Here is a 13,146-nt window from a genome sequence, read left to right on the forward strand (position 1 = left end):
GGCATAGATGTGAAGTGCATCATGGTGTAAGTGGGAGCTGTGATATTGTGCCCACAGGGGTGCAGTAATAAGGGTGCTGGCATAGATGTGAAGTGCATCATGGTGTAAGTGGGAGCTGTGATATTGTACCCACAGGGGTGCAGTAATAAGGGTGCTGGCATAGATGTGAAGTGCATCATGGTGTAAGTGGGAGCTGTGATATTGTGCCCACAGGGGTGCAGTAATAAGGGTGCTGGCATAGATGTGAAGTGCATCATGGTGTAAGTGGGAGCTGTGATATTGTGCCCACAGGGGTGCAGTAATAAGGGTGCTGGCATAGATGTGAAGTGCATCATGGTGTAAGTGGGAGCTGTGATATTGTACCCACAGGGGTGCAGTAATAAGGGTGCTGGCATAGATGTGAAGTGCATCATGGTGTAAGTGGGAGCTGTGATATTGTGCCCACAGGGGTGCAGTAATAAGGGTGCTGGCATAGATGTGAAGTGCATCATGGTGTAAGTGGGAGCTGTGATATTGTGCCCACAGGGGTGCAGTAATAAGGGTGCTGGCATAGATGTGAAGTGCATCATGGTGTAAGTGGGAGCTTTGATATTGTGCCCACAGGGGTGCAGTAATAAGGGTGCTGGCATAGATGTGAAGTGCATCATGGTGTAAGTGGGAGCTTTGATATTGTGCCCACTAGACAGTGGTGGGAACCTCTATGATGACCTATCAGCAGCTGCCCGCCGGCAGTGCCAGTGTTAACGATCTGCATGGTGGGGAGAGGAGTGATGAGGGAGGTGACACTCCACTAGTCTTGGATGGATGAGGAATGCACTAGAGATGGCTCAGCCCGTGCACTGAGCACCCACAGTCTGCGGAGCTGCACTACACTGCGATGGAGCCCGCTCGGGAGCAGCATTAACCCTTTCTACCGCTCCACAATCCTGCGATGTGCGCGATGCTGAGCGCCTCCTCCTCCAGTGCAGCGTGTGGTTCCTGCAGGGATGTTATGTGCGTCACCACACGTCAGCCCCAGCATCTTCCTCCTTCTATCATTCACACACTGCCCCTCTCGTATAGTGGGCAGCCCGAGGAGAGAACACGGAGCAGCTGCCTGGGGTGTATGGACACCATGCCCACCCATCGCCACCTCCTGCCTCGCAACTTCAGCTGCACAGCGGTTCTCTATGGCGAAAGCCCGGAGAGCCTAGAGGATGAAGACGTCACTGATGGTGAGGAAGAGACGGTGGAGAAGACCAAGGAGCCCAGCAAACCTGTCACCCGGGGCAGAGAGGTTAGTGTGGTGCCACAGAGCCCATCTGCCCGCAGAAGAGCCAAGTCCTTACCCACATCTACTGAGCGCAGGCACCTGGAGGTGGTGGCCCCAAGGAAAAAGGAGGTACGTTTTGCAGACTCTCTGGGGCTGGAGCTGACCTCAGTCCGGCACTTTTGCGATGCTGATATGCCTAGAGTTCCTTACCATGTTCTTGCAGGGTTGCGCTGCAGGGAAGCTTGTCCCGCGGGGGCGGAGCTTAGCACATTGTTGCTCCGCCCCACTTCTCAACTGGAGCCGTTATTTACCAACCCAGGCACAAAAGCAGACTTCCTAGACTTGGTGAGACACCGTAAGGTGTGCCTAGAGACCATTCACACAGATCCATTCAGCATCAGTGGAGATCTCCGAGTACTTAATCTGTCCTATGAGAAGGAAGTGATGGTCAGGTACTCAGTGGATTCTTGGAGTACTTCCTCTGAAGTGATGGCCACCTTCCAACGAGGATTTAGTGACAGATATACCGACCGATTTTCATTTAAGCTGCTCTGCCCAACCCTGTTGAATAAGGAGGAGGTGTTGGAGTTTGCCATTCGGTACAAGGTTTGCGGAACAGAATACTGGGATAATAATGATGGAGTAAACTACAAAATCAAGAGTCAAAAAGCCACTGTCTCTCCACCAAAGGAGTATGAGAGTGCATGGATTCACTTTATATAGCACTATGGAGGGTTGGGGAAGGCACGGGATTAGCTAGCCTTCAGATCACTACACTATGATAGAAAAGCAAAGCTAGGGGCCCCCATTGAAGGTCACTGGAGGTTGTGAGGTTCCAAGGAAATAAGCTACGGTGCTGGGTCATTATTAGTCTATAATTTTGCCCAATTTTGTTTGCTGTCGGGTCACATGGTCTACGTTAAATAGCCGTCACTGGAACATGGGCCATTGTAGAGGACAGTGATCAGTAGTCTCATACTGTACTCTATACAAAATATGAGTTCCAAAAAGCAATGAGGTTTAGTAAGCGGTTTGTAAAGAAACAATTGTGAAATGCCACATTGCCTTCAAGAAGAGAAAACTTACATAGCCACAAGAGCCCAGGAAATGATAACAGAAATAAAGACTACCACCAGTGTCCAATACCCTTTTACAAGGATCAGTAATCACGACGAGATGGTCTTCTCTAATGGACAATGACCTATAATCCAAACTTCAAGACTGTTCTGAAAAACCACTCTCTCTAGTCACTCTTATTGTATACGGAAGACAACTATCTGGATATGTCACCCATTTTCTTCAGAACCTCAGTGCTGGTGATAGTGATTCATTTTGATGTGTTCCAAGAACCAGCAACCCACATACAGTGAAAGCGGGCATCTGTTAATGCTGAAAGAGTATTTATCAGACTCGTTCATTGAGATCCGAGGCCCCCATTGCCTTGTGACCCAATGTTGTCACATATTCCAATAGAAGTAGCTTGTCTACATTCTCGTTCTGTTCAGTGTCTGACCCACTCTGTGTTGGTTGGTAAAGATGGAAATGTTTTTCATAATTCTGTAGTAACATTACCACTCTAGTAGTATTGGGCTTTTTTTTAACCACTTGTGTGCCCAGTAAACTAGTACCAAAATGATTAACATGTTCATTCACTATGTGCTTAACCGCCCTGTGTAGGTGTAGATCTAAAGTGTCATGGCTGCCTTTCCATGGCATGGTGACACCAGTTAGGACGATTTATGGCTGTATACAAGTTCTGTAATATGGCACCCACAGAGATTTATGGACCCAAAGTGTACCTCTACAAAGGCATATAGAGGGACATTTATCAATGTTTGCTTACGTATTCTTTTTTTTAGTAATTTTTTCCTTACTTTTTTTTTTGCTTATGTGTGACTTATTTATCAACTGCTTTCAGCCTGTTGATAATTTTCTTTCACGTAAGCAATTTTTCCTTTTTTATTTTGGTAGTAGCTTTTTCTGCTCCATGTTTGAGCTGGAGTAAATTTAGTCAATTTTTAACGCTGTTGTGACTTTTTTTTGCGCAGTTGCGACTGTCGCAGTTAATAAATACCTGACTACCCGTAGTCCATTTTAAAATTATTACTACATAGTTAATTTTTGGAAAACTTGCTTTTCTCGCTTTCCAGTCAAAATGTCGTACGAAAAATCGCGTAGTCGCAGTTGCGACAATTTTGCGACAATTATAGTAAAGAAAACCTGACTAAACCTGTTGATAAATGTCCATACTAGAGAATAAAAATGGTGTCAGGTCCCATCAGATGTCGTGGAGGCACCATGCACAGTAGTACAGAACCTTAGGGAGTCCATGTACCATCATGCTAGCTATGCCATGTGAATGAAGCTTTGAAGGAGGATGCTGAGCTGATCAAGTGTTAAAGGGGTACTCCACTGACCAGCGTTTGGAACGTTTACTTCCGAACGCTGTGTGAGCGCTGCCTCTCATGACGCCACGCCCCCTCAATGCAAGTCTATGGGAGGGGGCATGGCCCCCTCCCATAGACTTGCATTGAGGGGGCGTGACGTGACATCACGAGGGGGCGTTGCCGACCCCCACATAGCGCACACCTCGTTCCGAACGCTGGTCAGTGGAGTACCCCTTTAAAATCTGTCAGTGGAGCCGGCTCCACTTTTAGCCCATACTCTGTGTGGGTAAACTTGTTTTGCCAACTAACTGCAGGGCCTTGGGCCTTTCCCTATTATTTGAGCTGATCTGCCTGCACTGGCAAAGCATACAGTACTATGTAGCTTTATGTTTCACACTTTTGCTTATATTCATCTGATCACAGTTTCTTTTTTATGTGAAGCTCTATTCTCAAAGGTGTTAGTGTTGAAAACATTGCATGTGTGGTGTTGCCCATACCAGTGGGCCTATGGTGCCTATTGTATTGATTTTGTATGCTTTTATTTGTGATTAGAAGGGCACAAGCTCGGTGTATGCCTAGTCCACCACGTCTGCAGTCGTGATGAGTGTTGAGCTGTATTATACAGGTCACTGCTGAATCATTTATGGATCCTGCACTGTGCAATGCCATATGTAGACTTGACTGCTTTTCTCTCTGCACTTCCCCAAAAGAGGAGTTTATATTTAGACTCTGAGGTCAGAGAAGGTGGACTATAGACAGACGTCTTATCACCATTGTTATACCAGCGTTTCAGCTCATGCCTTGCACAATTTACCTATACTTTGTAGCTGAAGCCTGCTGTTTGTAACTTTTGTGGTCTATTGCCTTTACGTGGGTGTAGATATGGCAGCCATGGACTAAAACCATAAATTTTGTTAAAGGCGAAGCCTCATGAACAACATTTATTATACATAGCCAAGATAGGTTATCAGTGTGATATTGTTGGGGGTCTGATATCTGGGATCCCCCCTTAAAGGGGTAGTTCAGTGGTGGAAAACGTATCCCCTATCCTAGGGGATAAGTTTGAGATCGCGGGGGGTCCGACCGCTGGGGCCCCCTGCAATCTCTCTGTACGTGGGCCAGGCTCTCCGGCCAGATAGCGGGTGTCGACCTCCGCACGAAGCGGCGGCCAACACGCCCCCTCAATACATCGCTATGGCAGAGCCGGAGATTGCCGAAGGCAGCGTTCCGGCTCTGCCATAGAGTTGTATTGAGAGTGTGTGTCGGCCGCCGCTTCGTGTGGTGGTCGACACGCCCCATTCGGTGGGCTGTCGGGGCCCCGTACAGGAGATCGCGGGGGGCCCCAACGGTCGGACCCCCGCGATCTGCAACTTATCCCCTATCCTTAGGATAGGGGATAAGTTGTTCACCACTTGTTCATCACTGGACTACTCCTTTAAAGGGGTACTCCATTGGCCAGCGTTCGTGACATTTAGTCCGTTTAGTGCGCAATGCGGGGGTCGGCCTCACCCCCTCATGACATCACGCCACACCCCGTCAATGCAAGTCTATGGCAGGGGGTGTAGTGGCCGTAACGCCCCCTTCCATAGACTTGCATTGATGGGCGTGGCATGACATCATGAGGGGGCTTGGCCGACCCCTGCATCGCGCACACAGGGACTAAATGTTCCGAATGCTGGCCAGTGGAGTACCCCTTTAATCATAAGTATCTCCATGGAGTGGTATTACACATGCAATCATACATTCATGACTTGATGTAGGTATGAAACAAGTTTCTCAATTGTGGGTGTGAATACATTTCAGAACCTGATGATAATTGTGAAAGTCAGTTAAGTGCCTAAAATTGAAGACATCCTATCAATCCTAGGAAATTACATGCACGACATTACAACATGCGTGTATTACAACAAGCATGGTTGGCACATTATTATGGCATTTTTCTGGTCTGCTAAATGTTTTATTCTCTGTTCACATTATGAGCAGCGCCATAAGAGCTTTGGAATAGATTCTAATGAATTCTGAAGCATACTATTGATTTATAATGGGTACAAGGTTTCCACTGCTTTTCTGTTCTTTTAATGCCAGCCTTGATAGTTCATATTAAAGGGGCTGTGCATGAGTAGAAAAACGTTGCTTCTTTTTTTTTTATTTTTTTTGCAAAAACAGCACCACTCTTGTCCACAGGTCATGTGTAGTACTGCAGCCTAGTATCATTTACTTCAATGGAGTTAAGCAGTAAAAGCATACATGACCGGTGGACAGGAATGGTGCTGTTTCTGCAAGAAAATAGCAGCAGATTTCTAATCCTGGAAACCTCTTACACTATACAAAAATCTAATTTATCTTTACATTTCCAAGGATTTGCACCTTCATAGCCAATCAATATATGTGAATCATTTCTTAGGGTCTGCCAACTTAAATGTTTAAGTAAACGCTTATGTTCCCTGTGTAGTAACAATACTGGGGCACTTTTTCATTCCTCCACGACTCCCGTTATTCCTTCTGGAAATAGATGAACATATTCACAGATGGGCATTCATTTTCCCCTTGTGAATACGATATCTACCCACACAGTCAGACAGTGTCAGAACTGAGTAGGTAGAAGCAAAATCAGAAGCCCCATGACAAAAAAAACTGCTGATACCCAACTTATTCTCACATTTCCAGGATGAATAACAGAGGAACAGCAGGAGTCCATCGGGTAAAAATAAATAAATAAATATGCTACAGTAGCACATAGTATTACTTACCTGTCTGCCTCTGTTCTGAAACCACCAAATATTTTCAGTGATTCACTACTTCCTGATTGAGCAGCTGCCCAGTACTACAATTCCCAGAATGCATTGCTGTCCCGCAGCTCTTCATCACAGCCCTCCCACCCTGCCTAATTTTTCCCCACAGCCCTCCGGCCTCCTGGCTTTAGTGCCCCTCTTATAGCTGCTACAGATTGACTTTATTATTGTATGTTCACATGCTGTGGATATGCTGCAGACTTTCTGCAACAGATTTGTTTGTGTGCAGAAACATTGAACAGATCTACAGTAGATCCGCAGCATGCCCATATGGTATGTTCAGATTTACTGCATATGCTGTGGATTATATACTGCAGATAATTTTCTGCTGCTTGTATGCTGTATAAATCAATAAAAATAAAGAGATTAACACAGCATTATATCTGCAGTGTATACAGTACACGTGTCCATACCCTAAGAGTGAATTCACATGTGGTAGATTAGGTGCAAAAATTTCCCTTATATCACCCTTATACAATCAGTCTGCCAGCAGCTGCTGAATTCATTCCCTGTCTGCTCCTCTTCCTGTTGAATTGTTCAGCACAAGACAGCATGGTATAAAAACACTTTATTCTTCTCTAAAAGTCAAAATAAAGTTTTATTTTCCTCCAGTAAAGTAAAAACAAACAGATATCTATGTGTATATAGCTGGGATGTTTGGACTGGGAAAAGATGGTGACTAGAGCTCAGAGCCAAGCCTCCTGTGACAGCAGAAGATGGGGGAGATTTATCAAAACCTGTGCAGAGGCAAAGTTACCTAGTTGCCTATAGCAACCAATCAGCTTACTTCTTACATTCTTAACAAGGCCTCTGAAAAATGAAAGAAGCCATCAGATTGGTTGCTATGGGCAACTTTGCCTCTTCACAGGTTCTATTAAATCTCCCCCCATGTGTTGTCTCAGGAGGGAGTGAGACAACATCATACTGAAAATGAAAGAACTACACAACTTCCTACAAGGGGTAATTCAAGCAAAAACATGGCAAAGCCAGAACAATTTATTTAAAGTATATAATTGTAAGTTATAATTTGCTTTACTTAAATACAATTTTCCGGTATCAGATTACTCCTTTAAGTAAGTGAGTCTCACTCAAACAAATCACATTGCCCTTTAATAGAGTAGACTGCGCTGGTGAGGCAGGAGAGCCTAATCCATGTCTGTAAATGATATATTTAATTTCTGTAATGTTCCTGGTTTCCTTCGGCAGAAGAACTGATCACACTGCAGGCTACATTGTCTTCCGTATATTTAGTATCGCCTGGCGTAACTGAGGCTAGTGACAGCTGAGCTATTACGGTGTCCTTCTGCTTCTTCTCTGCCAGCAATGTTGGATTACGCACGTACACAGGCCCTGAGAAAGGTCCTGAAAATATCATTTCACACAGTTCTTGATATACTTTTATGGGCAGGACTTCCATTTCCTGGGCTTACAGCTGAGTGACATTCATCCTTTTCCAGAAAATTCTCTAAGATTATCAACTATATTTGACATTTAAGCAGTTGGATGTGGGTGGAGTTGTACGTTCTACGCTAGTGATATATTGTTCAAGGTTATTTGTGCGGTGAATGGAACAGTATGATATAGGGATTAATAAAGCACAGATTTCACTTTCGCTGCAGGCTTTTCATACACTACAGGTAATGGAGAATTTCTATCCTATGTTCTTGTAACTTGACTTTAAAGGGGTACTCCAAAGGATAGGGGATAAGATGTCTGATCGCCCCTGGGGACCCCTGCAGTCTCGGCTGTGGCACCCCAGACATCCGGTGCACTGAGCAAACTTCGCTCCGTGCCGGATGACTGGCGATGCAGGGCGGAGGCTCGTGACATCACGGTCACACCTGCTCGTGACGTCACGGCTACGCCCTGCTCGTGATGTCACGGCCATGCCCCCTCAATGCAAGTCTATGGGAGGGGGCGTGACGGCTGTCACGCCCCCTCCCATAGTCTTGCATTGAGGGTGTGTGGCCGGGATGTCATGAGCAGGGTGTGAACGTGATGTCATGAGCCTCCGCATTGCCAGTCATGAGCCTCCAGAGCTGCCCCCCTACGCTCCAAACGAACACTGGGTGCAGCAGGGAGATCGCGGGGTCCCGCCTCTGGGGACCCCCGCGATCAGACATCTTATCCCCTATGCTTTGGATAGGGGATAAGATGTCTAGGGGCGGAGGTCCCCTTTAATACACTATAGACCGTCTAATACTGGAATATCAGCAACATCTCTATGGTTTACAGTGAAGTAGCTTCTTCCCATCTCTCTTGTGGCCGAAACTCGAATCATTGTAGAAAAATGGTCCTCTACCTGTAGCTCTATTTGTTGTGAAATTACATTTCCCAGAATGCTCCCAGCCACGGACTTTAATGGCATTCATAGAGTTGTAGTATTGCAACAGCTGAAAAACCACAAGTTTGAGACCATCATATGGCTGTAAAAAAATGGTCTATCGAAGGGATAATCCTAATGTTCATGTTCTAAGAGGCCTACTACTGATAATGGTCATTACATGAAGGGAATGTCTAATATTTTGAGGGAGTTCTTTAAGACTGTAATCCCTGTTAAGTCCAAACAGTGTAGGCAGAAGGGGATTATGGGAAATGTCTAGAGACAGTGTAGTATTTTTAACACTTTATAATTACAAGATGCACTCACCTAATGAGAGTCCTTTGTGACTGATGTAGTCTCGAAGCACTGGGGACCATCCTTTGATCTTTTGGTATTGACTTGGGGCTCTAATATGTGGTCAGCACCGTCATATCTGCATAAATAGTAGGTAGCACTGTATAAATGTAGATGTGTGCGCTGTCTACTATAATTTCTTGTGTTTTGTTTGTGGCCTTATTTTGTGCCTGTTGGTTTAACTGGTGATATATTTTACAAATCCTTTCTCTGTATTGGGGATACCTGGTGGTTATATGTCTGAAAATGGTTATGCTGTTCATATCCACCGATCAGCTTTAACATTCAAACCTAATATTGTGTAGGTCATCCTTGCCAAAGGACAGCTCTAATTCTAGCATGCCAAAACAGCTCTTATTCATTTAGGCACAGAGGCATGGACTCCACAACACCTCTGAAAATATCCTGTGGTACCTAGCTCCCAGATGTTAGCAGAACGTCCTTTAAAAGGGTACTCCACTGGAAAACATTTTCTTTTAAATCAACTGGCGACAGAAAGTTAAACAGATTTGTAAATTACTTCTATTTAAATATCTTAATCCTTCCAGTACTTTTCAGAGGAAGTTCTTTTTGCTCTCTGCTTACACCTCTGTCCATTTTAGGAACTCCCTATAGCAAACTTATCCTGCTCTGGACAGTTCCTAAAATGGACAGTGTCAGCAGAGAGCACTGTGATCAGACAGAAAGGAAATTCAAAAAGAAAAGAACTTCCTCTGGAACATACAGCAGCTGATAAGTACTGGAAGGATTAAGATTTTTAAATAGAAGTAATTTACAAATCTGTTTAACTTATTTTTTTTTCCAGTGGAATACCCCTTTAAGTCATGTAGGTTACAAGCACATGCTGCAGAATTCATTGGATTGAGATCAAGGGAGTTTAGAGACCAAGTCCTGTTCCTCTAACCATTTCTGGGCAATTTGCAGTGTGGCTAGGTATATTATCTGGTTAGAAAAGCCAATGCCATTAGGAAAAAACACTGCCGTAAATGTATATAATTAGTCAGCAATATTGCTTAGGTAAGTGGTATATGTCAAGGAAACACCCACATAAATGCCAAGATCTAAGGTTTTCTGGCACAATCTTGCCCACACTGCTTTTACAGTCTTGTCTTCTTCCTATACTGTATCCTATTGCTATCTTTTCCACAGGTAATCCAAGCACATACTTCAGGTACCTATATAGATGCACTATAGGTTCAGGTACCTATATAAATGCACTATAGGTTCAGGTACCTATATAAATGTACTATAGGTTCAGGTACCTATATAAATGCACTATAGGTTCAGGTACCTATATAAATGTACTATAGGTTCAGGTACCTATATAAATGTACTATAGGTTCAGGTACCTATATAAATGTACTATAGGTTCAGGTACCTATATAGATGTACTATAGGTTCAGGTACCTATATAAATGTACTATAGGTTCAGGTACCTATATAGATGCACTATAGGTTCAGGTACCTATATAAATGTACTATAGGTTCAGGTACCTATATAAATGTACTATAGGTTCAGGTACCTATATAAATGTACTATAGGTTCAGGTACCTATATAGATGCACTATAGGTTCAGGTACCTATATAAATGTACTATAGGTTCAGGTACCTATATAGATGCACTATAGGTTCAGGTACCTATATAAATGTACTATAGGTTCAGGTACCTATATAAATGTACTATAGGTTCAGGTACCTATATAAATGTACTATAGGTTCAGGTACCTATATAAATGTACTATAGGTTCAGGTACCTATATAAATGTACTATAGGTTCAGGTACCTATATAAATGTACTATAGGTTCAGGTATCTATATAAATGTACTATAGGTTCAGGTACCTATATAAATGTACTATAGGTTCAGGTACCTATATAAATGTACTATAGGTTCAGGTACCTATATAGATGCACTATAGGTTCAGGTACCTATATAAATGTACTATAGGTTCAGGTACCTATATAGATGCACTATAGGTTCAGGTACCTATATAAATGTACTATATACTATAGGTTCAGGTACCTATATAAATGTACTATAGGTTCAGGTACCTATATAAATGTACTATAGGTTCAGGTACCTATATAAATGTACTATAGGTTCAGGTACCTATATAAATGTACTATAGGTTCAGGTACCTATATAAATGTACTATAGGTTCAGGTAACTATATAAATGTAATATAGGTTCAGGTAACTATATAAATGTACTATAGGTTCAGGTACCTATATAAATGTACTATAGGTTCAGGTACCTATATAAATGTATTATAGGTTCAGGTACCTATATAAATGTACTATAGGTTCAGATACCTATATAAATGTATTATAGGTTCAGGTACCTATATACATTTACTATGATATACTAATGATATACAATATAATATAGAATATACAGTGATCCCTCAACTTACAATGACCTCAACATACAATAGTTTCAACATACAATGGTCTTTTCTGGACCATCGTAAGTTGAAATCAGACTCAACATACAATGTACAGACAGTCCAGATCTGCGAAACATGTCAATGGCTGGTAGAACTGACCAATCAGAATGGGCATTCACTGGTAAAACCCCTGTATTACTGAAGTGTATGCACTGACTGGTGTCTGATAGCGCCCCCTACAGTACAGGGAGGTATTACACGACTCCATTACTTTTTAGGACATCGTGTGTACTGTACAGGACCCCGAAGAAGCTCCTATCCTCTGCATAGACCAGTGTTTCCCAAGCAGAGTGGCCCCAGCTGGTGCAAAACTACAACTCCCAGCATGCCCGGACAGCCTTTGGCTGTCCGGGCATGCTGGGAGTTGTAGTTTTGCAACAGCTGGAAGCTCCCTGCTTGGGAAACACTGACATAGACAGTGATTTACAGCTCCCAGCAGCTCTTTCTTACTTTTATATGTACTATCTTGCTTTATCTATATTAGTTATCTACTTATTTTTCTTTAACCCTCACTTTTTCCTATTTTTCGATGACATTTTGGTGCCTTTAGAACCAATTACCAGGTTTCCATAGAGTTCTGGTCTCAACATACAATGGTCGTCCCAGAACCAATTAATATTGTAACTTGAGGGACCACTGTATTACAGTACCCAGCCATTCAGCCCCCTGAGTTCTCGGTCATTATGGCCAGTGTTAGGTTGCAAGGCACAATGACATCTCATTAAGATTCTGCTGGTGATGGAGAAAGCTCATTCTTCAGTTTTCCATTCTGTTGCTTAGTGGTTTAGCTGGTTGTGGCTGTGTTTTTTTAATGGGATTCCCAGGAGCAAAGTCTTTTCCAGCTTTGAGAAGGTCATCCTTTGACCAAAGTGCGGATGTCATTGACAGATATTGACAGGTGTCTGGACAGATATTAAAGAGCTTATCCAGAAACTGAAAAACAACTAATTTCTTTCAAAAATCGCACCCTGTCTGTCTCCAATTTGTGTGTGGTTCTGCAGCTCAGTTCCATTGACGTGAATGGAGCCCAGTTGTAATACCACAAACAACCTGGGGACAGAAGCTGAGCTGTTTTTGAAAGAAATTAGCTTTGTTTTTCTATTTCAGGATAACTCTTTTAATTGTCTACATTTATATTTTGTTGCATGTTAACTTTTTAGTGTTTTCCATGTACAGTATTACCTTTTGAAACATAATAGATAATTTAGATAACACAATAATGCTAATATTAGGGAATTAGATGGTGTATGGGTGTTTTATTGGCCAGAGTAGATGGTCATAGAAAACACTGCTCTCTTAAAATCTAAATTGATAGTTTTAGTTGTCTTTCATTCATGCATTTTTTTAAATGCATAACTATTTGATTTTAACTGACCCTATGAGAACATAGGGAACTGCTTAACCAGCAATGCCCTAGTATAATATACCGTATTTTTCGCCGTATAAGACGCACTTTTTCTTCCCCAAAACCGAGGGGGTGGGGGAAAGTTGGTGCGTCTTATACGGCAAATACACATTAAAACCCTGTCCTATCGCGGCGGTCCCTGCGGCCATCAACAGCCGGGACCCGCGGCTAATACAGGACATCACC

General features: G+C 43.1%; 1 protein-coding gene across 1 annotated transcript; it reads left to right on the plus strand.

Moving 5' to 3' along the window:
- Positions 1-773: 773 nt before the first annotated feature.
- LOC130276597 (protein phosphatase 1 regulatory subunit 3D-like) lies at positions 774-3,706 on the plus strand. The gene has a single exon (XM_056526189.1). It carries the CDS (start codon positions 932-934, stop codon positions 1,973-1,975), a length of 1,044 nt encoding a protein of 347 aa, XP_056382164.1. The 5' UTR covers positions 774-931; the 3' UTR covers positions 1,976-3,706.
- Positions 3,707-13,146: the final 9,440 nt, after the last annotated feature.

The sequence above is a fragment of the Hyla sarda genome, chromosome 6, assembly GCF_029499605.1.
Source record: "Hyla sarda isolate aHylSar1 chromosome 6, aHylSar1.hap1, whole genome shotgun sequence".
NCBI classification, from domain to species: domain Eukaryota; kingdom Metazoa; phylum Chordata; class Amphibia; order Anura; family Hylidae; genus Hyla; species Hyla sarda.

Coding starts and splice junctions, on each gene's coding strand:
- LOC130276597 (XM_056526189.1), top strand. CDS start 932: ATGTGCGCGATGCTGAGCGCCTCCTCCTCCAGTGCAGCGTGTGGTTCC.